The sequence below is a fragment of the Caenorhabditis elegans genome, chromosome IV, assembly GCF_000002985.6.
Source record: "Caenorhabditis elegans chromosome IV".
NCBI classification, from domain to species: domain Eukaryota; kingdom Metazoa; phylum Nematoda; class Chromadorea; order Rhabditida; family Rhabditidae; genus Caenorhabditis; species Caenorhabditis elegans.
The window spans coordinates 13,311,041-13,335,746 of record NC_003282.8 but is presented as its reverse complement, the minus strand read 5'-3'; the positions used below and the strand labels follow the sequence as shown (position 1 = coordinate 13,335,746).

Below are 24,706 nucleotides of genomic sequence, written 5' to 3'. Positions count from 1 at the left end.
CCAATGCTTTACCTCGAAATACTTTATGGCTTCTCACTCCATCCACTTTTTGCTCTTCCGATCTATTGTACATGGGGCAAGGCAAATGAAAGGAAGTGCGAGAAAACACACATTTAGCAAACAAAAACACAGCTGACAAGAGAAAGAGCACCCCCGGGCGGGGAGGTTTCCGAACGCAGTTATTGTTTTTGGGCCACACGTCTTGACTCTATGTGTTTTGGGTTTTTTGTGCTCCTGAATTCAATAGAACATCTCCGGAAACCCTTTGCTTTGCGGAAGGCCTATTGTGTTTCAAGATGCACTTTTTCCTTCGAAAAATAGAGACTAAAAGGTTTCACTTAGGTTTACGATTTGGGTCAGGTTTAGTCTTAGGCTTATGTTTAGGCTTAGGTTTAAGCTTAATCTTAGGTTTTGGCTTGGGCTTAAGCTTGGACTTATGCTTAAGCGTAGGCTTAGGGTTAGGCTTAGTGTTAGGCTTAGGTTCAGGCTTAGGCTTAGGCTAAGGCTTAGGGATAGGTTTAGGCTCAGGCTTGGGCTTAGGGTCAATGATCAGAAAAGTGACAATTGTTAGACATTTGAAAAACCTCTTCCATTTTAGTGTGATGCCTGCATCATTCAGAAGTGACGTCATTTTTGTAAAACTGAAAGTTGTCAGATATTCCAGAAGAAGCCATTGCACGCCAATATGTCTGGTTGCCGATTGCTGATCTTAAGGGAGTTGCAACCTGGGTTGAAAAAGTCGATTATCGCCGTCGCTAGGTTTAAATTGACTGTTTTTTAATATTCGGTTTCCGATCGCTGTTTATCGATTTCCAATTATCAATTTTTAAAAGCCAATGACCGCTATCGCTGGCTGCTGATTTTAATTTTAATTTTTAAATTGTAAATAATCAATTAACAGTAAAGAATTTCGATTTTTTCTGATGTGGCAGCGAAACGAAAAACTCCGCCACCAAATTTTTTCGGTGCGACCCCTTTAACAAAATGCGAAGGACATCGCACCCTTCTCCTTTGATTTTGATTTTAACTTGGATATCCCGGAAAGAGAGTGTGAGAAACACACTGGCACAACGGTTTCTTCACGGATGCTATTGTGTTTCAAGCTGCACTTTTTTCTTGCTCGCTTTCAAACACGGGTGACGCCGATCGTCTTGTGTTTGAGACCCCATGTGTTTGGTGTCTCTCTCTCTCTCTCTCTCTCTGTACCTTTTGCTCCCATTCTCTCACTCCTATATTTGGGCATTTTGTGCCGACGAACAATAAGACAACTCTACAAGCAGCTGACATGTGTGCACTCAAACTGATTACAGTTCTCTAGAGGGGGTACTAGAACGAGAGAGTTCGGAGAGGGTGTCAAAAATAGAACTATTGAATTGATTTTTCATTCTGGTTGAGTAGTGGCGTGGGAAAGTGTGAAGCATGAGACAATAGAACACCACTTTTTCATTGAACATTTGGCCGATGGAAATGACCATGTGGTTTATGTTCGCCTAGGCATTTTTGTATACACTTTGGTCGTGGTTTCAGCCGTAAAAAGTCAAAAATAAATTGGTGGCCGGTGTTTCAATTTTCTAGGCCACGTATTGGAAATCTGGGGTGCTTATTTTCCCCCGATATTTTTCATTTAAATTTTTTGATACATTATTTATATAAAACTATATGTTTTATTTGAAAATAAGTTTTATTTGACTTGCAAAAACCGAGAAAGTTATCAAAAATTGTCCGAATGTTGAAAATTGCCGTCAATTTTTCGGCAATTTTCACCGCCAATTTTCAACATTCGGACTATTTTTGAACACTTTCTCGGTTGTTCCAAGTCAAATGAAAATTATTTTCAAACAAAGCAAATATTTTTCTATATGTATCATTAAACTTTAATGAAACATAACAGGGGAACATGCCCAACCGTCTCATTTTGTAGAATTGCCGGTCGGCAATCGCCGCGCAATCCTGGTGGAAACTGAGGGAACAGGCCGGCTTCTACTCCATGACCGCTAACAAATAAAACCTCGGCCACCGATTTTTTTCTCGAAAATTTAAATTATTTCCAAAATAAATTTTCACACTTTCTATTCAAAATGATTAATCGGTTAATCTAAAAAATTTCAGTTAAAAAAAAAAATTTCGCAAAAGTTTTAACGGAGTTTCTGACCGTCATGGCAATTTTCAACAAAAAAATTGGTGGCCGAGTTTTAGTGATCTGAAATTTCATTTTGGGTTACAGTTTCCATGAGCCAATTTAAGAGAAACTTACCCAACACGGCCACATTTTAAAATTAATCTTGACCAAGCTGGAAAAATTTGGTCAAGAAGCCGGCGCCAAACTAATTTAATTCAGCTCAAAGATTGCTCAACGTGAGTCTAAAGACAATGATCTGAACACAGAGAGGATACTACCTGTGTCAGATAATCTTGTTCACAGATAAATGAGTGCCAATGCATGGTGCATCGAGAGATAAAGAAAAAGAGATGGCACTTGACGGAGCCGCCGCCGCGAGCACATGGATGACCGAGTTGTGCCGCGCGGGCGCGCGGATCTCTCTCTCCAAGATATCATTTTCGTTGTTCTCTTCTCACAATCCAACAGGAGCAACAAGCAACATACATACCCCCATACACAAACGGACCCGTTAGACTGTTGAAAAACCAACGAATAGAGTCACTCAACACACATTGTTCGCCTCCCCCCTCCTCACTTGCTCAACTGATGCTTCTTATTGCTCCCAACGGACGATTGGAAGGGCAAACTGGAATAAGATGATGCGCAGGAGAAGCACATGCGGACGAGACGCGGCGTCAACGAGCTCGCGCCCTCCCTCCTTCCTCCCCTCACCAACCTTTTTTTCAATTCTTCACTAATTGTTAGACAGGAGGGGTGGATATATGAAGTGCATATTATACGTACATCGGATACACACTGAGAACTAGGCGACGGGGGGGGGGGGGTGTTCTTCGGAGACCAGAGATTACGGGAAACCGATCCGTGTCTGGAACTTTGGGGGCACGAAAGAAACTTGAGAGAACAGGCTCTAATTGTAGAGCACATGCATGTCATACAGCGAACATGTTTGAAGTTTTGAATACAATTGATATACAAGTTAAATAAGCAGCGGACATCAATCCAGGTTCGCTATTGAAACGTGTGCCAGATTTTCACAAAGTTCGCCTAATTTGAGCACAATGTAAACGAACATCCGAAAAGTTCTCAATGTGCACTGACTAGGTCTGAACATCGAAAAATCGAGTTTTTACGCATTTTTTTCAATTGCCGGAAAATTTCAGTTTTGCAAAAAATATTTCAAGATTTTTTTCCTGAAAAAAATCAAAAAAAATCTGAAAGAATAGCGTTACGTCTCCATGGGTTTCCGAGACGAACAAAATTTTTTTCTATATGAGCGTGCGCTACAGTAACCCGCTCTTTTTTTTGGGGGATTTTTCAAAAACGTTTTTCTACAGAATAATATTTTGAAGAAAAAATGGGCAGTACTTCTTACTGTACTTCTGTACTTCTTAACGGCGCAGATACTTTTTGCGCGACCTCAATTTGAAAATATTAAGTTCGCTTTGAGAGTAGATCCTGTAAAAATTAAGCGTACTGTAGATTTTTTAAACATTTTAAAATCGCTTTTATAATCATCAGAAACAACAATTATCCATTTTTACGAGCGAAAATTGGCAATTTTAGACGATTCAAAAATTTTTGCAATATTTCATTTAAATTCCCAAATAATTTTTATGAATTGTGAAGTGATTTTGTACCGTAACCTTTTGTTTCCAGCTATCAAAAATGATGCAAATCAGAGAGAAAAGCTCAAGTAGAACGACACAAATAAACTTGAGTCAACAAGAACCAAAAGATGAAATATCTAGCGTCTAGAAGCTTCTTTTCCCATAACCTTCGGCCTTGCTTGACGCCGCAAAGCCAAAAAAGAGACTTGTAGTAGTGTAAGAGAACCAACTACTTAAACGGTTTCTGCGAAAGCATGCTCGAGTACACTACTGTCTGTAGTAAGTTGCCAATTTGCACGGACACACGGGTTTTGTTTGTTTACTCTGACAAACACAGTTTTTGATTTTCAAAAAATATGAACATAGAAAGCAAGAGAGAAGAGAGGGGGTATCAATTCCTATTGTAATCTTGTTAATCTATTTACAAGTATTCGCGGTGAGAAGTGGGTCGACGGGTGCGCGTGCGCTCCTCTCTCCGCATGCCATTCCACTGATGAGTTCCGGATTAGGGCGGGCTGAGAGAACCGCCTACTTCGGAGAGGGCGCGGGAGCCCTCCCCAGGTGTGCTCCAGAGCCAAATCGTATAAAAGCGCGACGAGTTTGCCGATTGAGCATCACACTAGCTTCTTCTCACTCATACACACATGGCGCGCTTCCTCCTCATTATCGGATGCGCTACTCTCGCAGGTTTATCACTTTTTTCTGATTTTTTAACAATTTTAACATTTTGTTTCATTCTTCCTTGATAACCTTTTCCATTTTCTTATAGCTCTCGCATCTTGCGAATCCAAGAGTGGTGAGGAAACTCCACAATACTGGAGAGCCATTCTTGGTGATATCTGCCAATTGCCATCGTTCCCTAGAGCCACTGGTGATCCAACCCGTTATGTTGAATGTGTTCGTCAATCCTCATTTGCTGCCGATAGGTAAGCCATTTTGATACTGAATACCTTTTTACCTTCATCCGCCTTCTCACATTTCCAGAAAAGATCTCGGAATCTGGCTTCTTCGTGAATGCCTCCCAGGATACGAGTTTGTTGCCTCCGCTCGCCGTTGTAAGACTGTCCGTTCTGTCAACAAACAACAAGTAATCCTTTACCTTTCACTCTTCAACCTTTTGTTTATCTTCTTGTTTATAGGAACTTTGCGAGTCTGCCAATGCCACCGAGTACAACTTCTGCCCAACTGCCTCGGCCATGCAATTCCTCGTTGAGGAGACCCGTGAGGCTCCAAGACAGTGCGCCTGTCCAAATGGAGAGCAAAACTGTGTCTGCCCATCGCCGGAAATCCTCGAGCCAATCTCTGCTGTCAAGAAGGTCCGCAGATCTGCCCAGCAACAGCCATTGAGATTCTCCCAATACCCATCATGCCCATGCCCACAGAACCAACCAGCCTGCACATGCTCTACCAACAATCAGCAGAATGAGCAGATCCTTGTCTCCATCTCCTGCTGCCAACAACAAGAGACCACCACCCAGGCTCCAGTTCAGATGCAACCATGCCAGTGCACCCCAACCCAAATTCAACAGAACTGCCAAACCACAACCACCCAGCAACAATACTGCCCACAACAATCTGCTCCAGTTGTCCAGCCACAGCCATGCCCACTCGGTAAGATCTTATGGTTCTAGAATCTACAATCTAAACCTTTCTATTTCAGTCCAAGGATCCGGAGTTCAAAACGCTCAATACCAAGGAATCTGCTCATGGATGATCGACCCACTTGCCACTGACCCACAATCCCGCACTCACTACCTTCAATGCCAGCCAGCTCCAAACAACTTGTTCTGCGGAAGATGGCAACGTATGCCATGTGCCCCAGGAACCGTCTTCGACGTCCAATCCCAAGTCTGCGTCTGGGACACCAACAGCCAGCCAGGAACTCTTCCAACTCCAGCCCCATACGTCTCCACCCAGGCTCCACAGAACGCTCAATGCGGATGCACCGGAGGAGTTCAAATCGGATCATGCAACCAAAACTACCAGTGCCCAGGACAATCGGTCTGCCAAGTCGGACAAAATGCCGGACAACAGGTAAGAGAGTAGTGTCTAGAAGCAAGAGATCGGCAACCAATTCAACCGGTTTCCGTTCTTGTGTGTGGCAATTGAGACGATTACAATAGGGACGGGGGTGTGTAAGAATGGGGAGGGAGGCTCGAATAGATCATAAGCAAACGAACACTCTTTCAGTGCATGGTTTGCTGCTACTTCCGCAAGAAGGCCCGTCGTTTCTAATCGATCGAACATCTCACACACATCATCATCGAACCAAAAACTGCTACAATCTTCTCGCCTTTTTGTATATACCGTGAAGAAAACAACAATCATGAAACGGATACGCATAGACAACCATAATTGTACCGCCTAGTTTGCCCTCACTTTTCCCCCGTCTTCCCCCAAATCCCCAATCCTTATTTGTATTCCGAATTGTCCAATGTCTAGGGTTTTCTCTCCAATGATAACTATTATATAACTTATGATGGTACTTCAATAAATATATATTTTCAATACTTTTCTGGTTTTTGTCTGATACCCCGGATTTGCAGTGATTTTAATGGTTTGTTCAAATATTTTAAACTCAAATACTTTGCTTATTGGAAAAATGTTTTCAACTAACAAAGTATTGACGAAAACTTTTTCTACACTTTGGATTTTTCAAAATTATACAACTCTGTTCCAGAAAAAAAGCTACAGCAGCTGACATCAGGCGGGTCGGTTTTTTTATTAGAATTTCCAAGTATCTAAACGCTTGGTGTTTTCATAAAACAAAGTTTAATAAGAAAATAATTTTCGCAGTTTTCTACTTTTTGCAATTTGTTTGTATTTCATATGAATCTCAAATTTCGAAATACATTTAATAAACATTTAAATTGTTATTGGTTTTTTAGTGGAGTACTTAAGCAATTATAGGAAGTGCAAATTGCAAAATGTAAAAAACTTTGTGGAGATAATTTTCTTAGTGTACCTTGTTTCATGAAAACACCTAATTTCAAAGGTACTTATTTTTAAATGACAACAAGCTTATTTTGGTAAAATAATTGAAAAAAAAACAATTTAGTAGTTCACGATCTGTTGGATGATGGCTTGAATTTTCTCGTCTGAAAATAACCGAATGTTTAATCTTATTTCAAATTTTAAAAACTCACGTTGAAAGAATTCAACGACGATGGGGAACTCATCGGTGATGGTGGCCTTGGCGTTTTCAGAAAGTGTTTTATATTCAGCAATGTATCCCTTGAAGAGTTTCTTTACCATCTCAGGAGTTGGCTGGTATCCGGCATGGAACTGTTGCCGGAAAGAAAGTCCCTGAGCGATGACTTTCCCGAATAAAGCCAGAGCGGCGGGGTCGAGTTTCGCGAGTTTTGTGCGGAGTAGGACGTCGAGTTTTTCAACCTTAGCGTACAGGGATGGGGACCGCTCCTTGATATCAGCACTCAATTCTTCAACAGATTTGTTTCCTCCCATAACACTTTTGATAAATTCCTTAATAGCAGCTTTCTCCTCAGTAGTGATGGATTTAAGGTATTCAGTAACTTTAGCTGGGATGAGTTCCTTGAACTCAGCTGGGATGTCGTCTAAGCTTTGTGGTAAGCGTGAAATTGGAGCAGAAAAGACAGCGACGGAGGCAAGTGCTATGACAAGGAAGATGCGGATCATTGCTATAACATTTTAAATTATATAGGTTGCCACTTTTAATTGAAATAGTCTGGATATCATAAAATCACGGAAAGCGAATAGAATATTGGCCGGCACTGTAGATGTGAAAATGCTTTCAGGCCATTTTTTTCACAAAGTCAACAGTTCAAAAAAAGACCCATAAAAGTTTTTTTTCATGTCTACTGTATGTTGTTTTATAATTTATATTTCTAAAAGAAAAATAGATGAGAAAAATGAGAAAAAAACGGCAGAACTTAAAGAAAAGAAAGCTCGGCGCCGCTTCTGCTGTGCAGCTCCTGCTCCGCCGGCCATGTTTTTATACGACCTTGGATGACCCATCGTTAACGAAATAGTGTACCGAACCGAGAGTTCCAATGAAATGTCACGTTCCCTTCGAGACACATGACTCACTTTCCCTGGATTTCTATTATTAAGAAAACTACTTTTAGTGTAATGAAGTTTAGGGTTTTCTTTTTGAACCTAAATCTGTGTGGTGCCAAAATGCAACAATATCATTGTAAAGCTTTTTAAAATTTGGTTGGAAAAAATTTTAATTGATAGTCAAAAAGTGGCAATTACTAAGTTTTTGCCACTTTTTGAGAAAACTATAGCGCATGTTTGAATCCCTACAATGAGCCCACAGAAACCGAGCTGTGACCTGTAAAACAGAATTACGGAGATTACCATGACTGACCTTAATAGTTGCATTTACAACAGTGCATCGGGTTTAAGCTGATCCAGTTTCTCATTTAGTACAAATACCTGAAAATATAGTCTCTGTGAAATATCTCCAATGACTTAAAATGTACCTAAATTAACAAAAAAAAACAAAAGAGAACCTCTTTTTCTTGAACTTCTTGAAAAAATGAGTTCGCAGTCATTTTCAGAATACTGGAACAAAACATTTTGATCGGTTTCGGAAATATGATTAGGCGAGTCTTGGCTAAAGAAATTCCGTCAATTCAAAATTGATTTATTTCTGAATCGTCCCGTCCCTACCAACTCTTTATCTGACTTTTTTCTAACTATTAGGCATTGTTTTAATGCATATCAATCAAATTTTTTATCTATCATTTTTTTTGGAATTCCGTTTGACATTATCAGTGTCAAATATTGCATGTTTTACGTGTCAAGTGGAAGGACTGATAATCGGTTTATTGGAACTTTGCTTTCAGTTCAATAAAGTGAAACTTTGAACTAAGGGCAAGAATTTGTAGTGTCAAAAAATCAGGAAAAAATATCTTGAATACGTGCGTGCCTACCACCATTTTTTGCAATTTCGAGTGAATTCAGATGCATTTTTTTTAGCAAAACCGAAAAATCGAAAAGTCGAAAAATTGGAGAACCGAAAAACGAAAATTTTCGATATTTCGATAGTTTCGAAAAACCGACAAACCGGCAGCCCTGGTGTAAATCAGGGGGTGATCGGCAATTGCCGTTCGGCAAATTCGGCAAATCGGTAAATTTGCAGTTTGCCGATTTGCCGGAAATTTTCAATTCTGGCAATTTCCCGGTTTGCCAATTTGCCGGAAATTTTCATTTACGGTAAATTGCCGATTCGCCGTTTGCCGGATATCAGATTTGCCGGAAATGTTTAGAGGGATTTTTTATAAGACGGAAACACTTAAAACTGTGTCTTTACGAATTTTTTCAGTATTTCTACATATTTTCAAAGAATTTGCTTACTTTTCAAAATAGATGTAGGAACATTCATAGGATGCGTGCAATTTTGCCATTTGAAATTGAAATTCTGAAATTTCCAAAAAAAAAAGTGCGAAACCACAATTTGACGAAAGTTTTCGGCAAATTGCTTTCTTTCGGCAAACTCGGCAAATCGGCAAATCAGAAATTTGCCGGTTTGTCGATTTGCCGGAAATTTTCCATTCCGGCAATTCGCCGATTTGCCGATTTGCCGGAAAAAATCGATTGCCGCCCACCCCCTGATGTGAATGCCATTTTCAAAAGTAGCACATAAATTTTCATTGAAATATGTGAGAATTAATTTTCAAAAACAAATTCAAAATTGGTTATAACATAAAATGGCAATCAAAAAAATGAACACGTGTCAGGAGATTTTGTAGTTTATTGAGCCTTCTTAGCCTTTGCAGCCTCAACTCCACTTCTGTATTGCAGGACACCCTTTGCTTTATGAGTCAAATAGTCGAGGGTAACGTTGTAGTGAAGATACTTGAAGAACCAGTTATAGTTGACTTCTCGTTTGTATCCGTATTGAGTGTCTTTCAGTGGTTCAAGAGCTTTCTTGATTGCTGGAGTTGCCTCCAACAGATGATAATGTGGGATTTTGGTGAAGAAGAAGTGATGGGCGACGTGACCGTTGGTAATGTTGTGCATGATGTTGTCGAGTCCGAATCCCCAGTGTCTGTCGATAGTTTGGGTTTGTCCGCGTACAAATCCCCACTCATCAGCTTCGTAGACCTGGAATATTTTTTTGAAAATCAAATTTTACATGGGTTCCAGAACACGGCTCCCACTCGCTTCTCACTCCCTAACTCGGAAAAGTGAAAATGCTCGGTCTCTGAAGGTGGAGTACCGTAATCTGAGAAAATTTTTTCAACGACTCCAAGTTTTCCCCTGATTTCGAATTTCTAAGTGAAAAAATTCAAAAAAAATTTCCCTGATTTTATATGTCAGCTTGAAATCGCTTGTACACCCATGAAATGTTTCAAACGCCGAATTTTTGCGCCAGAGTCGCCATGTGTCGATTCACGATATTTGTGTAGATTTACGGGATTTTTAATCTTCATCAGATGCTGATTTCAGTTTTTCAACGGGTTTCCATCATTTTCGTCGGTTTTCATTTAAAAATATTTCTCAGATTTCGGTACTCCGCATTTATTTGTTCTTCAAACGAAAAAAAAAGAACCCCTTGGTTTTTTGAAGCCTTGGTTTTTGCCGCACAAATTTTTGTAAATTTTCATTTTCACGAAATTTATTCTCGCCAGTTTCAGAAATTTTTCAAGCCCTCAATAAGCCGGTCCCACAAAAACCCAACAATTTCTGGGCCAAATAACACACCTCAATATCCTCATTCTGATGTTGAAGATATGTGATAATGACGAGAATAAGTCCTTGGAAGAGAAGTGGAATGTAGTAGTACTTGACAAATGTGTAGACAGAATAGTCGCAGAGGACAAAGGCAATCTGAAAATATCAAATTATATTAATTGATAAGAATTTCATTGCGGTAGAAATATCAGGAGTTTGACAGCTTTGCGAATTTGAAAGACTACTGTAGTTTTTGGGAGCTCTTTATATAATTCAAAAGTAGAGTGATTAAAAAATTAAAAATGTTCCTATAAACCTAGAATAACTAATTCACATAATAAAACTTTTCAAATATTTTTTTGAATATTTTTTTTCAAGTCAGAACCTCAAAATTTTGACTAAAATTTCTGAAGAATATAAAAATTTTTGTAGTTTTTTATGGACTACATGTTGAACTACAGTGATGTATTAAAACTTAATTTTTGTGCGGCAAATTCGCCGAACTTGCTGAATTTGCCGAGCTCGGCAATTTTACCAAATTCGCCGAATTTGCCGAGCACGGCATTTATTGAAAATTGCCGGACACACCAAAAATTTGACAATACAATTTTGCCCAAAAATATTGATAAAAATAGTTTTGGTGCTCCGAAAAACATTTAAAAAATATCACATTTTTCCGAGTTTGTCAATCACGGCAAATTTGCCAAATTAGCCCAACTGATGTTTTTTAGTTTTTCAAAATTATAATCAACATATGTTCCCATTCCGTTTAGACATCACACCATTTAGACTGCTAGACTACAGGCTACAACACACAAACTCACGTAAGCACAGATAGCGCATGCAACTCCAGAAACTGCACACTTGACACGATCCTCAGTAGTCTCGAAGAGCCGGGACCATGGCCAGAAATGAGATCCATCTGGAAGACCGACGATGGTGTAGATTGGATTCCATCGAAGCCATCCGGAAATTGGAATCACAGCGAAATACTTCTCAATAGCAGTTCTATTATTGTAGTCTTCCTCAGTAACCCATGGATGTCCCTTATCCTTTTCCACGTGGGATGTGTATTGATGATGTTGTCTATGAGACTTTTGCCATGGCCAGAATGGAGCAAGAATTGGAGCATGAGCCAAATGTCCACAAAGATCATTGAGCCATTCATAATCGGAGAATGATCCATGTCCACAGTCATGACCCACACAGAACAATGCGGATCCAACAATTCCCATTGCCCAATACCATCCAAGAAGCCCGATCCATCCGAGATAATGCTCAATGTATGGAACTGCAAAATAGAGACCAGCGAGAAGTACGTAATCCTTGATAAGATATGAAATTGAAGTCAATGGATCCTTGACAAAGCAGTGCTCAGGGATTGCTGCTTTGACAGCTGCCACTGATGGAAGCTCCGGTACCTTGATTGTATCAAGGTCCTTTTTATTTGTGTTCACTTTTGTAGCGATTGTCATCTTCGTCGGGGGCCAAGTTTTACTGCAAAATTTAATGGGATTGGAAGGAATTGTGCCAAGGAGTTTGCGCGTGAAATATGGTGCATTGGGCCAATGTATGCATAACTTCCCAGCATCACATCACATTTTACGCGCAAATTTGATAACGAAAAAAGACAAAAAAAAGACTAGGAAAATTATGAAAAGAAAAGAGCTGGAACCCAACGTTGCACCATGAGCACGGCGCTACGTGGTGAAATCTCACGCAGTATTCTATAATTTTTGGAAGCAAATTGCAAATTTTCTAAAAATTTATATTTTGAACAAAACAATTAATTTTTGAAGTTTCTTTTCTTTAAAAAAAATATCCATTTATTTCTAAAAATGCGACAGGCCGCGAAAAAAATTTGGTGGCCGAGTTTTTCACAACTAGATTTTTTTACAAAAAAAAACAGGTCATTTTGAAGCTTATCTAAGCTTGTCTGAAGGATGTCTAAAATTTTCTGAAAATAATTTTTCTTTTCGAAGTTAATGTCTTAGAAAATGCTCCGTTTTCATTTTACGAGAGTGGCCGAGTTTTCTCTTTTTTACGGCCACGTAGTGACACACATTTGCGGGATTTCGCGTTAATATTTTTTTTAAAGAAATAAAGTAAATTTCGGAAGATTCGTTCTAAAAAAATTATCATTTTTCAATTAAAGTGAAATTTTCTCCTTCGCCTGGAAATATTTTTCAAAATTTCTGAAAAGCGCCAAAAAAGATCGAATAATAATATTTTATAACTTCACTGAACCCTTTTTCGAAAAAAAAAGAAGACTCAAGATGGTCGAGTTTCCGGAATTTCGCGGCCGCGTAACAAAAACCTAGATTTTTGGACTTTATAATGGGAAGATTTTGAACAGCAGCAAAATTTAATTTTTTTTTAGGAATAAAATTGAAATTTAGAGTCAAGCTACATAAATAAAACTCATTTTTAAAAATAACTCTCCAGATGGAAAAATTATAAAATCTTAAATAGGAAAAGAAAAGTGCACACAAAAAATTTCAGACACAATGTCTATCTGAAAGTGATTCTAATAATAAAAAAAGAGGAGGTATATTTCCTTTCTCATTTCCTCTCTTATTCTTATTCTTCTCTTCCCTCTTTCTCTCTCTCACCAGTTCCTCGTAAGAGACCACCGCACAATATGGCGTGATTTATTCTACGAAACCATGTCCCGCTCCCCGCTCCTTTCCGTATCTCTAGCCAGCACACTGACACGTAATGTCCTTTGCCCTTGTGAGATAGTGTTGAGATTTGAGAGGTCATAGACATCAAAGAATAGGTGCACTTTTTGTGATGAGTATGAAAAGTTTGAGTGAGAGATATAGAGACAAAGAGACGCAGATAGCACCCGGATGGATAGACGTTTTTTTTTTCGAAAAATTGATCAAATAATCAACCATGTTGCAGAGATCTTTTTAAAAGTTGCGATGTGGTCGAGGAAAGCAAAAACAAATAAAAATCGGTGGCCGAGTTTTCTCTTCACTGTTTTTTTAATGATTCGCTCCTCAAAAAAAAAGATTTTAGACTTTTGTAGAACAGATTTCTAAGAAATTACCAAATTTTGCTGTCACGATTGAACTTTCAACTGATTTTTAATAATTTTCAAGATAAACTCTTGAACGCTCCATGAAATCTTTTATGTTTTCAAAAAAAACCGAAAAAAATCAGTGGCCTAGTTTTTCCATTTTAAAAATCTTTCCGAAATTGGCCCAAAAAACCCCCTCTAAACATAATATATTATGCAGGGGTGAGCAGCAATTGTCGTTCGGCAAATTGATTTGTCGACAAATTTTGCAAATCGCCAATTTGCTGGTTTGCCTATTTGCCGGAAATTTTCAATACCGGCAAATTGCCGGTTTGTCGGTTTGCCGATTTGCCGGAAAAAAGCAGCTGAGTTATTCCAGAGTTGTTCCAGAGTGAATATATGTACTAATCAGTTTGCCAGTTAACAAATTGTTTTGAAAAATGTGATACATTCCCAAGTTCACGCAAAACCACTTTATTCAAATTCCGAAAGCCAAAAGTTCAATGAGGAACATTTGAAGTCGTCTGTTCCTTGACAGCATCATCACACTCATTACGTCGAACTTCGAAATCTTCGGGTTTGAGCTGAACAAAGCTCAGTTCAAACATCTTGTTGACCACCACAACAGCTGCATAATTGCAGAGCTCAATTTGATAACGAGATGCCGAGAAGACGGTGATGAGTCGACGATCGGCGAAGAATGCGTAGCCGTACTCGACTACCTGGAAAATAATTCTAGTTAATAGAGCACCCGTACAAATTGAGCTATTAAAAACGACGAACCTGATGGGCTCTAACAATCAAATCGATATCCAATCTCATGCACAAATCATCAACCTCCTTTTTTCCAAAGATGTGCGAGATTGCACGGATCTTGTTTGGCTCAAAGTCATTTGCAGCTTTCTCCGGGTCAGCCCACAACAAGTCACAAGCGAGAGGCTAAAATTGTGTCAAGTTGATGAAAAGCACAAACTAACGATATTCCGACAAAGGCGTGTATTTCGGCGGAAACTCACATGAGACTTTGCAGTTTTTAGTGGCAATGGGATTGCACGAATGTCATCGAGAGACTTCAAATGTTGAGAAATTCCCCCATGCATGCAGAGAATACGTTTGGAGATGATTGCACACAGAGGCATGTACGAGAAGACTTGATTGAAGTGATTGTAATGCGAATCATACACTGCTTATGTTTGGAAACGCTTCTTGAGCTCCGTGTGGAAGCCGTAGTTTCTGAAAATTATACAAGTTTATTGTGATAGGTCTACTGATATAAACTTACTTGTTGATGGCCTTCAACTCATGATTTCCTCTCAACAAATGCATCTTTTTTGGCAATGCCAATTTGAATGAGAAGAGAAGCATAATGACTTCCAACGAGTGATTGCCACGATCCACGTAGTCCCCGAGGAAGAGGTATTGAGTTTTTGTCGCGGCTCCGCATGCCTGAATAGGAAGAAAATTTTAGAAAAAATGCGGCTGGTAGGCAGGCAGGTGAATAGATAACTTGCGTTGAAAATACGAAGCAAGTCGTTGTACTGCCCGTGGGTATCTCCACAAATGTTGACCGGGGCTTGAAGTTCCTAAAGAGCATTTGCCGCCGGTTTTGCAGGGCTCAGAGATGTGGTTGCAGATGCTGAAGCAGATGGTCCAGTCTTCGATGGAGTTGTGTAGTACTTGAAGACACGTGTCAACAAGACATGGATCTCTTTTTCCTGGAAAAATATCTATTAGGAATGTAGGTAGGCATGGAGGCAAGTAGGCAGACAGGTAGACAGAGACAGGTGGAGAAACGCAGACAGGCAGAGGCGAGGCATCTAGGCAATAGATAGGTAGGTAGGCACGTAGACAGGCTTCGATAAGGTAGGCAGGGATGAGGCTGTTGATTGAAATAGACAATGGGAAGGCATGTAGGCAGGCAGGCATGCATGTACTTACGTCAAACGGAATGGCTCTCGAAAATCCAGGCTTCAGAAGTTTCTTGATTATATCGGTGAGCTTGAATCCCTTCTCATCGGCCTCCGTGATATACCAATTGTTAGCTTCCGAAGCCAGTTCAATGGTAGTTTTCTGAATAGGTAGGCATTTTAAAGGACCATCTGAAGTTTCACTTACCTTGGAGCATCATTTGCTGAATTTCTGATTTGAAGAATTCGAAGAATTTGAACTCATTTGTTTTCAATTCAAATCGATCACTTTGAAGATTGAATTATCGATTAATGAATTCATTTTCTTCTTATTGATTTATTGATTTTGATTATTGATTGATTGACCTTTGCGATAAGAATTGATTCTTTCTTGTTTTTGACGCGAAAAATTTAATTTATTTCTGTACATTTGTAAATTTTTTTTCAAGTTTTTTTTAAAGTTGCGTCACTAAATAAATTGTTATGATTTGGAAATCGGAAACTTTTCGCTACCACTTCACATGGTGCCAGGCTGTCTCATTACGGCTTGATCTACAAAAAATGCGGGAATTTTCGCTCAAAAAAATGTGACGTCACCACGTTCTTAACCATGCGAAATCAGTTGAGAACTCTGCGTCTCTTCTCCCGCATTTTTGTAGATCTAAGTAGATCAAGCCCAAATGAGACTCTCTGACACCACGTGCCACTTCTAGTTTTCTAAATATTCCTCAATTCCTAATCGATATTGTTTTTTTTAATTTTCTAGATAACCAGAGGACACTAAACTAAAATGGAATCTTTTTTAATATAGAAGTGTCGTGGTAACCTCGATTTTTGCTACCTAGTCTAAAACAATAATATAAATAATGTGAATTTACAAAAAGTCGCAATCGCGCTCCGTTGAACTCCTGCTGATCAGTAAAGATATTAAACCATATTACGGAATTACTAAATTCTGAGAATGCCGATTGCACAACATATCTGACGCGCAAAATATCCAACTACAGTAACTCTATAAATGGGCAATGTAGCGCTTGTGTCGATTTACGGGCTCGATTTTCGAAAATTTTTTTAAATCTAATTTCGAATGCGATTTACAATTTTTCATAGAAAAGACAAAAAAAATACTAACATAAGAAAAACTGAAAATCTCATTCAAAATTCGAAAACAAAAATATTTTCGAAAATCGAGCCCGTAAATCGACACAAGCGCTACAGTAGTCAATTACTGTAGTTTTCGCTACGAGATATTTTGCTCGTCAAATATGTCGTGCAATACGCATTCACAGAACTGTAGTGATCCTCTAATATGTTGCTTATCATTCTACAGTACTACTAAATAAGTTCCTGCAAAACGCCTTCAGATGTCTGATCTAGATCAATGTCCAAAGAAAAACAAACTACAATGCTACAACAACAAAGAAATTAAAAAAACAACACCAGAATCCAAATGTTTAAACTAGAAGAAATCGGGAAGCAAAGAACTATCAATGACCCCAATGAAAATGGTATGATAACGTTCATAATCAGTCGGAAGATGCGACAGTGTGAAGCAGCACAGACATCTCAGGACAAAGTGCAATCAGACCGTCAATTGCGGCAAACCTGTGTAGTGATGATAAAGTTCATTATCATTTAGAAAAAAAAAGAGTTATGGCTTTATGCATTCAACGCACTGAAAAGTAGAAGTTTTTTAGAGAGAATAAAATTAAAAAGCAAAAAAATATATATAGAACAAAGAAAAATTGCAATTAGAGCAAAACCGGTGAAAACGCAGAAGTTGTTGTTGTACTCTAGAACGGCACGGGATATTCTTTTACTTGGCCTTTGCCTTCTCCTCGAGAGTTGTTCGGAATTGCATGATTCCGGCGGTCTTGTGAACGAGATAGTCGAGCTTGTAGTTGAACCACAGGAAACGGGCAAAGAAATCGTAGTTCACTTGAGATTTGTACCCGTATTGGGTGTCGGACAACGGCTCCAAGACCTTTTTGACACCTTCGGTTGCTTCGATGAGATGGTAATGTGGGATTTTGTTGAAGAAGTGATGGGCAACGTGTCCGTCTGTGATATGGTGCATCGTTGTGTCCAATCCGAGTCCATAGTAACGATCGATGGTTTGGGTTTGTCCACGGACGAAGCTCCATTCATCAGCCTCGTACACCTGAAAATTCATCTTTTTTTTTCATATTTCAGATAACTTTTTTTTGAACCCGAAAAACTACGTTTTTCTTCCCAAAAAACCAAAAAAAATTAACACTTTTTCTTGATTCTTGTGATGTTTCAAAAAAAAGCGAAAATTTCCAGCCCTATTGGGGTTATTTATTTTTTTTTTAAGTCGAAAAATAATAGTAATTTTTTTTTATTTTCGACATTTTTAGTCCATTTTCATAAGTATATGTCCCTTTAAGAATTGTGTAGATTTACGAACTCGTGTACTCCACGAGGACAAGCGTGAATTCATATTCTTTCAGGATTCCAAAGTTTCTCGCTAAAATGGGTGATTTCACACCTTTTCCAGTATTTTTTCAACCGAAAAACGTGTAAAATAACCAATTATCGGCATTTTTGCCCGATTTTCTCGTTTTTTTTTTGCAGGGAAAATCGAAAAATGAAAAAAAAAAAAATTTTTTTTGATTTTTCGTAAAATCGAAAAAAATGTTTAGAAAATTTACAGTAAGATTCAATTTTTTAAAATATAATTTTGTTTAAATATAATTTTTTCAAAAAGGAGAAAATGCCGAATATTCTCAGTTTTTTTCGAATTTTTTTTCGAAAAATCGGAAAATTTTTTTAATTATCCGAAAATCGAAATTGTTGAAAAATGTCTGAAATTGACAAAAAAAATTGATCACATTTTTTTAACCAATTTCGACATTTTTCAACAATTTCGATCACCTTCTCAGAAATTTTAATTTGTCAATTTTAGAAAAAAATGCATAATTTTTCAAATTTCTCTCACCTCAGCGACATCATCGACATGTTGCAAATAGGTAACAATGACGAGCATCAATCCGAAGAAAGAAAGTGGAACCCAATAGTACCAGAACCAATTGGAATATGATCCAGCAATTGTTAGAGCAATATATGCACACACACAGCAACAGATTCCAGAGATTACACATTGAACACGTTCAGAGTTACGAACAAAAAGTGAAGAGTATGGCCAGAAGTGAGATCCATCACAGAAACCGAATAAAGTGTACACTGGGAACCATTTAAGCCATCCAGAGAATGGAATTGGATTGAACCATCTTTTCCATGATGGCATTGCTTCCCAATCCTTATCCTGAATCCACACGTGTCCATGATCTTTGTCAATGTGGTTGGTGAACTGCAAATTTGGGGGTTTTTTAAAATTTAATTTGAACATTCATAGGAGTAGAGTTTGCGGATTTTTTTTGGCGCGACTTCTTGCGGGTGAAATTTCTGAAAAAAGAGCCAAATTTTGAAAAAATCTCCAAATTTGTAAACTTTTTCAAGTTGTAGTAGCTGCTCTGCAGCAACGGTGTCGGTTTTTTGATTTTTTTCAGAAAATCGAAAAACGAAAATTTTTCGTTTTTCGTTTTTTCGATTTTTCAAAAATTAGCCTAATATTTTGGCCGTTATTCTTCCTTTTAGAAGAAATTTTAATGTTTATTTTATCAATATAACAAAATTAGATAAAAAAATCATAGTTTATGGTTAATTTTCTGAACAATTTTTTTTTTGATTTTTCGACTTTTGAAAATCGAAAAATCGAAAAATTTTCGATTATCAATTTTTTGATTTTTCGATTTTTCGATTTTCACCGAAAAACATCGAAAAACATCGAAAAATCGAAAAATGACAGCCTTGCTGCAGATCTGAATCCGTTTTTTTTTTCGGAAGCGGAAATTTTTTTGGTCAAAAACACGAAAAAAGTGAAAAAAAAAAATCCAAATTTAACTCTTTTTATCATTTCGAGTTTTTTTTTTGAATTTTTTTCGCTTTTTTTGTCGTTAAAACATTATTTGTCGCATTTTTACGAAAAGAAAAACGACAATATCAGATATACTGAAAAGTTGATAAATTTCACATTTTTTCCAAAAGTGCAATTTTGATCAATTTCTCAAAAAAACGTTTTTCAAATAATATTACCACATTTTTCGTGTTTTTTTGAACAAAAAAAGCCAGCTCTTCTTCCGACTTAAAATTTGACAAAATCAACAATTCAACTCGATATAATTTTTTTTTCGGAATTTTTCCTTTTTTTCAAAGTCGGTTTAAGCAAAAACCCAGAACCATGAGTTCATACTAAAAAACTAACAGCATGGTGAAGCTTGTGACTTTTCTGCCATGGGAAGTATGGAGAGAAGAGTGGTGAGAAGGCGATATGTCCAATGAAATCATTGAGATTCTGATTATCAGAGAATGATCCATGAAGACAATCGTGTCCAACGACGAACAACGCGAATCCAAAAACTCCCATAAAAATGTTCCAAACCAAGTAACCAAACAATCCAAAGTACTCAAAAGCTGGAAGAGCAAAGTAGAGAATTGTGAGTGCCGCAAAGTCTTGCACCAAATATCTGATTGATTTAACGAGATCTCTTTCGAAACAGTGTGCTGGAATTGCACGACGGAAAGCATCCACAGTTGGTAATTGGATGCGTGGCTCTTCAGTGGTGGCCTGTTTAGTGTTTGCATTCACATCACGTGGAGCCTCCTTTTCTTCAAGAGATGCACGAGCATCAACCAGAACATCTCCGCCGGTGACCGGAGCCGTGGCGGATAACCCTTCTGAGGAATGAGCGACCATACCTGAAATTATTGAAAATTAGAAATTCAAAGTTTGAATGATGGAGAGAGAAAAAAGGAAAACGGCAGAAATATATAAGGTTTTAGTTTTAAAAATAGATAATGAAAATTAAAATGCGTAACTTCACGTGGTGTAAGCCAGTCTCATTGCGGTTTGATCTACGAAAAATGCCGGAATATAAATTGTGACGTCAGCACGCTCTCAACCATTGGAAATCAGATGAGATGTCTGCGTCTCTTCTCCCGCATTTTTCGAAGATCAAAACAAAATGGGACTTTCTGACTCCACGTGTAACTTCTCGAAAATTGGCACTTCAATTAAAGGTGGAGTAGCGAAATCTGGGAAATATTTTTAAATGACTCCAAATTTGCCCCTGATTCCGAATATCTATGTCAAAAAATTCGACAAAATTTCCCTGATTTTATATTTCAGCTTGAAATGAAAATCGCGATTTTCAGCCGAAATATAAAATCAGGGAAATTTTTTTGAATTTTTCGACATAGATATTCGGAATCAGGGGCAAATTTGGAGTAATTTAAAAATATTTCCCAGATTTCGCTACTCCACCTTTAAATTAAGAATTGCCGTGTGAAATTTATTTTACATAGTTGTTTGAAGTTGGCCAATTTCGCCATATCTTACGCGCATAGGTCTCGCCACGCGGGCAACTAGATACTGTAACTCGTGTCGATTTTCGGGCAGCTAAATATTTCATCATATTATACTTTTCCAAATTAAATTTTAATTAAAATAAAAAATCGAAAAATAATGCCTATTTTTGTATTCTTAATTTAAATTCAAAATTTAATTTAGAAAAAAAAATGATGAAATAACGGCCCGTAAATCGACACGAGTTACAGTAACTCGTTGCCCGTGCGGCGAGACCTAAGAGCATTCATGAAAGCCTTCACATGATGAGCAGCTGAAAAATAACGGAGAAGCATTTTTGTTATGCATGCCCGCAGTCTTGCTCAGCAGAGTGAATGTATGCCTCTATAGATGGATTAGTTTGGGTGTATAGATGACGGCTCAAGGGAAGCGGAAGACTCGTTCTATGCAGAGTCGGAACGAAAAGCGACAAACAATAAAGTTACAGAAAGCTATGCTTCTCGGCAGCGGCAAAAATATCAGATGTGTTTATCAGTGTCGTGCCCAGCCCACTGAGAGCCGACTATAAAGCTTCATCAGAACACAATCTCTTATCGTTTGCCACGCACTCGTTTCGTGATTGATATGAATTTATATGGGTCTCTCATATTTCCATGATTTAGAGAGCGACAGTATCACTTGACGCTGCACTAGAAATTTTTGTGTGTGTTTGATAACGAACAACTGTCAGGGTTTGGAACAAAGAACGCTAATGCAAGAGAGATTGGAACCTACAAAGAACTGATAAAAAATTATTGGAAACTTTGAACCGACTATTGCATGCCTGAGTGAGATGAGAACTTCAAACATCTAGATTTGGATTTTTCTGTCAACTTCTAGGTAGTGCAAAAGAGATTCAAAAAATAAAATATTACAGCTAAATTATTGAAAAATTGAGCCTACAAAGAGTGATATAATGTTTAAGAGAAAAATCGTCGAAGACTTTGGTTTTTTATTTTCGTTATGCTGGAAGCGAAAATTTTAATGAACTTTCAAGATACTACTAAGTATTTCTGGAAACTTCAACAAAAAAACGTTAAGAACCCGAAAAAAGCTTTCAAAACTAAACTTTTTTCGGTATTTCTGAGGAAATTTTTTCTGAAAATTTTAATGTGCTCTTTAACATTATATTAGCAAGTTAAACACTAAATATCCGTTTTCATTTTCCATTTTATGCATTAAATTTTTGTTCTCAAATGTAGAAGCAATAGCAATATTTTGTGTTCAAAGTTGTGCTAAAACTTCAGTTTTTTTTTCAAATTTCGAAATTAAAATCCGGAACAAAAAACTACAAAGTGAGCAGGAACAGAACGAGTTCTCAGAAAAATGTATGCTGCTTCTGACGAGGAAGTATGAGATCTCTATTCGTTAGCTAATCAAATCTAGATGTTCGAATTTATCATGATATAGACTCTAGACGTCTACTCGCTCTAACAAGGGGTTTCTGCTGCAACCATAACACAAATGATAAGTCAAGAGAACAACTGGAAAAACTCCAAAATTCGGAGAATAAAAACGTGCCGTTGTGGAAGAAGAAAACGGAACAATTTGTGCAAATTGTGAGAGCAGCGTCGCTTCAGAGCGGACGTGTCCTCTCTCCAGAGACCAAATCTTTTTTTTTCTCGTTTTTTCTTGTTGGGCGGAAGAAGAAAAATTGGTGTGCCGAGGCGGCGATTTGAATGAAAAAAGAAAAAGGTCTGTGAGACGGCGGCAGAGTACACCTAGAGGACATTTATAAGACCATTCTACTTATCAGTGACATTTATGATTTCGGTTTCACTGAAAGTACAGAGAGAGAGAGACAGTCGAAATAAGTTTGAAGGTGGAGTATGTTAGAAAATGGACCGAATATAACTGTTAAAGGTGGTGTAGTCGATTGCTTTATTAGACTCAAAATTGCCTGAAAACACCGAATTTCATAATGAAACTTCTTGAAAACTTCTCAAAAAAAAAGTTATGGTGGCTCAAAAAATGACCTAATATTAGTTAAAATTTGAAATTTGACCGACTTGTCAAGCGGCTGGAAACTAATTTTTTGAAATCACCGTCAAATTTTGAGTATACAATGTAATTATCTTGCGTTTTCAACTTGATTTAGGTATTTTAAAGTTGATGGACGAAGGGATTTGGTGAAAAGTTTAAAAATCTCTAAACCCAAAATTTGACGGTGATTTCAAAAAAATTAGATTCCAGCCACTGCGATTGACAAGTCGGTCAAATTTCAAATTTTAACTAATTTTAGGTCATTTTTTGAGCCATCATAACTTTTTTTTGAGAAGTTTTCAAGAAGTTTCATTACAAAATTCGGCGTTTTCAGATAACTTTGAGTTCAATAAAACAATAAAAAAATTCTTTAAGCCGATTTTTTTTCGATTTTGCAAAATTTAATAAATGAGCGAGCTTTTTCAAAAATTATTTTTGAATTCCGCGCAGCTACTAATTTGATGCGAAACCCAGAATTTTCAGGCCTAAAAACCGATAATTTCACATTTTATCCTGATGTTTTTGCAGAAAAAGCCTGAAAACTTGCAAAACGGTGTTTCAAGTTAAATATTGCAGAAAAAAAAAGGCAAAACTAGACCATTTTCTTTCGCGGGAATTCAAAAAATTCGCTCTTTTTTGCAAAATTAAAAATGAATTTTACAGTTATATTCCGGCTATTCAGTACTGCGTCTTCAAAGAATACATTTCTGAAAAGCTTTAAAAATTGTGAACAAAAGATGAAGAGTCAGTGAAAAAACAAAAGTAAAGTTTTGAAGAGAAGAGACAAAAAAAAACTGAAAAAGTCTCAAATGATTCTGTTTTTTAGGATTTGTTTGTGGAGAAGATGGTGAAAAAGGAATAAGAAAAGAAAAAGAAACATCTATAGGCGCAAAAAAATCTGAAGAGGAGAAAGAATTGCCATGAATTAGCTCTATTCTGCTCGGATATGAATGGGCGGCCCATAAAAAAATGAGAGAGATTTAGAGAAAAGGTCACAACGGAGAAAAAAGAATTAATGGAGTAACATTTGGAGCATTCTTTAAACTTTGAAGTTGTTCAAATCGAGATTTTAGGCCAAAAAAAAAAGAATTTGGATGTGAACAGTTGGTAAGCGGAGAGAGCGTCCTCTGCACCCTGACCGTACCGCCTATTTGTCTGCGTCTCTATTCGGCGCCCTCAATTGAGGAAATCGGATGCGCTTGCTGCAGAAGAAAATGGGAGTAAACTTTTTTGCATAGAAATTGGAAGCAATTTATGAATTTTTTCGAAAATTCCTCAAGAATTTGTTGTTTTGTGACGGTTTTCAAGTAAAAAATTATTAGAATAACATTTTCAATGCTTGAAATCAATTTCTGAAAAAAAAAACAAGAAAATTACACGAAAACTGAAGAAAACCGAGAAAGAAAGAAATTTTTCCAAAGTCTGAGTTACTGTATATGTTTAAAGGCGCATACCTGTAACTCAATAAATCCCAAAAGTCGCTGCGAGACCCGCGGTCGTTAATAAATGTTACAGGCCTGGTTTTTAGACTTGTGCTTATTTAAACTCATAAAATACTACATATTCCCGCTCTGAATACAATAAACTGACTTTGTTGAAGCATGAGAACTTTTTTTGCACAGAAATTCACTTAATTTTTTGGAATCTTCACTGGAATTTGATATTTTTCGAAAGTTTTGAAATTTTAATGATTGTTACTTATAAGAGATTTATGAATTTTCAAAGTTACGAAAATTCATCTATTTTTGCCTATAAATGGTAGTTTTCATTAAATAATAAAATACGCACTAAAAGGTAGGGCTGAAAATGTACTATTTCTGTAACTACGTGAAGCTTCTTGTACCTACTGGAATATTGTTGGTATATTCTGAAAGAGCTTAAAATTTACTACAAAGTTTCTGAAAGACATTTCAAAAAAAGTTACTTTCAAGAGATTTATGAATTTTCAAAGTTACGAAAATTCATCTACCTACC

General features: G+C 37.4%; 4 protein-coding genes, 2 non-coding genes and 1 pseudogene across 9 annotated transcripts; 1 reads left to right on the top strand and 6 right to left on the bottom strand.

Moving 5' to 3' along the window:
• Nucleotides 1–2,446: 2,446 nt before the first annotated feature.
• On the bottom strand, nucleotides 2,447–2,632 carry W02A2.11. Its single transcript, NR_056881.1, has one exon. It is a non-coding gene; the product is annotated as an Unclassified non-coding RNA W02A2.11 (non-coding RNA).
• A 1,573-nt stretch (nucleotides 2,633–4,205) lies between these two features.
• W02A2.10 lies at nucleotides 4,206–4,339 on the bottom strand. Its single transcript, NR_056880.1, has one exon. It is a non-coding gene; the product is annotated as an Unclassified non-coding RNA W02A2.10 (non-coding RNA).
• Nucleotide 4,340: 1 nt separating this feature from the next.
• pqn-74 (Chitin-binding type-2 domain-containing protein) lies at nucleotides 4,341–6,240 on the top strand. Of its 2 annotated transcripts, NM_070161.5 has the most exons (6): nucleotides 4,341–4,416; nucleotides 4,499–4,655; nucleotides 4,714–4,816; nucleotides 4,869–5,340; nucleotides 5,390–5,763; nucleotides 5,920–6,240. In NM_070161.5, the coding sequence occupies exons 1-6, from the start codon at nucleotides 4,374–4,376 to the stop codon at nucleotides 5,962–5,964; spliced, it is 1,194 nt and encodes a 397-aa protein (NP_502562.1). In that variant the 5' UTR covers nucleotides 4,341–4,373; the 3' UTR covers nucleotides 5,965–6,240. The 2 variants fall into 2 exon arrangements, with proteins under 2 accessions (NP_502562.1, NP_001380173.1); NM_001392428.1 differs by lacking the exon at nucleotides 4,341–4,416 and having other exon boundaries at nucleotides 4,497–4,655; nucleotides 5,920–6,228.
• Nucleotides 6,241–6,432: 192 nt separating this feature from the next.
• On the bottom strand, nucleotides 6,433–7,388 carry far-6 (Fatty-acid and retinol-binding protein 1). The gene is made up of 2 exons (NM_070160.6): nucleotides 6,876–7,388; nucleotides 6,433–6,827 (listed from the first exon to the last, which is right to left on the bottom strand). Exons 1-2 carry the CDS (start codon nucleotides 7,384–7,386, stop codon nucleotides 6,784–6,786), a joined length of 555 nt encoding a protein of 184 aa, NP_502561.1. The 5' UTR covers nucleotides 7,387–7,388; the 3' UTR covers nucleotides 6,433–6,783.
• A 1,963-nt stretch (nucleotides 7,389–9,351) lies between these two features.
• fat-2 lies at nucleotides 9,352–11,874 on the bottom strand (the record flags this gene model as incomplete). 2 transcript variants are annotated; one of them, NM_070159.11, is made up of 3 exons in its annotated part: nucleotides 9,352–9,822; nucleotides 10,423–10,548; nucleotides 11,217–11,874. In NM_070159.11, 3 exons carry the CDS (start codon nucleotides 11,865–11,867, stop codon nucleotides 9,469–9,471), a joined length of 1,131 nt encoding a protein of 376 aa, NP_502560.1. The 2 variants fall into 2 exon arrangements, with proteins under 2 accessions (NP_502560.1, NP_001368476.1); NM_001380510.1 differs by lacking the exons at nucleotides 10,423–10,548; nucleotides 11,217–11,874 and having other exon boundaries at nucleotides 9,469–9,738.
• A 2,041-nt stretch (nucleotides 11,875–13,915) lies between these two features.
• On the bottom strand, nucleotides 13,916–15,589 carry Y67H2A.9 (annotated as a pseudogene). Its single transcript has 7 exons — nucleotides 15,533–15,589; nucleotides 15,356–15,487; nucleotides 14,929–15,132; nucleotides 14,700–14,863; nucleotides 14,434–14,650; nucleotides 14,201–14,356; nucleotides 13,916–14,139 (listed from the first exon to the last, which is right to left on the bottom strand). Coding segments are annotated over exons 1-7 (1,154 nt in total).
• A 1,346-nt stretch (nucleotides 15,590–16,935) lies between these two features.
• fat-1 (Omega-3 fatty acid desaturase fat-1) lies at nucleotides 16,936–20,103 on the bottom strand. Its single transcript, NM_001028389.5, has 3 exons — nucleotides 19,610–20,103; nucleotides 18,284–18,655; nucleotides 16,936–17,485 (listed from the first exon to the last, which is right to left on the bottom strand). The coding sequence occupies exons 1-3, from the start codon at nucleotides 20,099–20,101 to the stop codon at nucleotides 17,141–17,143; spliced, it is 1,209 nt and encodes a 402-aa protein (NP_001023560.1). The 5' UTR covers nucleotides 20,102–20,103; the 3' UTR covers nucleotides 16,936–17,140.
• Between the last annotated feature and the right edge of the window lie 4,603 nt (nucleotides 20,104–24,706).

What these genes read in the sequence shown, in the direction of transcription:
- pqn-74 (NM_070161.5), top strand. Translation starts at nt 4,374, where the DNA reads ATGGCGCGCTTCCTCCTCATTATCGGATGCGCTACTCTCGCAG. An exon ending in TCCTCATTTGCTGCCGATAG is followed by an intron (nt 4,656 to 4,713) that starts GTAAGCCATTTT and finishes TCACATTTCCAG; the next exon opens with AAAAGATCTCGGAATCTGGC. An exon ending in GCCACAGCCATGCCCACTCG is followed by an intron (nt 5,341 to 5,389) that starts GTAAGATCTTAT and finishes TTTCTATTTCAG; the next exon opens with TCCAAGGATCCGGAGTTCAA.
- far-6 (NM_070160.6), bottom strand. Translation starts at nt 7,386, where the DNA reads ATGATCCGCATCTTCCTTGTCATAGCACTTGCCTCCGTCGCTGTCTTT. An exon ending in CGTCGTTGAATTCTTTCAAC is followed by an intron (nt 6,828 to 6,875) that starts GTGAGTTTTTAA and finishes GGTTATTTTCAG; the next exon opens with ACGAGAAAATTCAAGCCATC.
- fat-1 (NM_001028389.5), bottom strand. Translation starts at nt 20,101, where the DNA reads ATGGTCGCTCATTCCTCAGAAGGGTTATCCGCCACGGCTCCGGTCACC. An exon ending in GTCACAAGCTTCACCATGCT is followed by an intron (nt 18,656 to 19,609) that starts GTTAGTTTTTTA and finishes CCAAATTTGCAG; the next exon opens with TTCACCAACCACATTGACAA. An exon ending in ATGTCGATGATGTCGCTGAG is followed by an intron (nt 17,486 to 18,283) that starts GTGAGAGAAATT and finishes ATGAATTTTCAG; the next exon opens with GTGTACGAGGCTGATGAATG.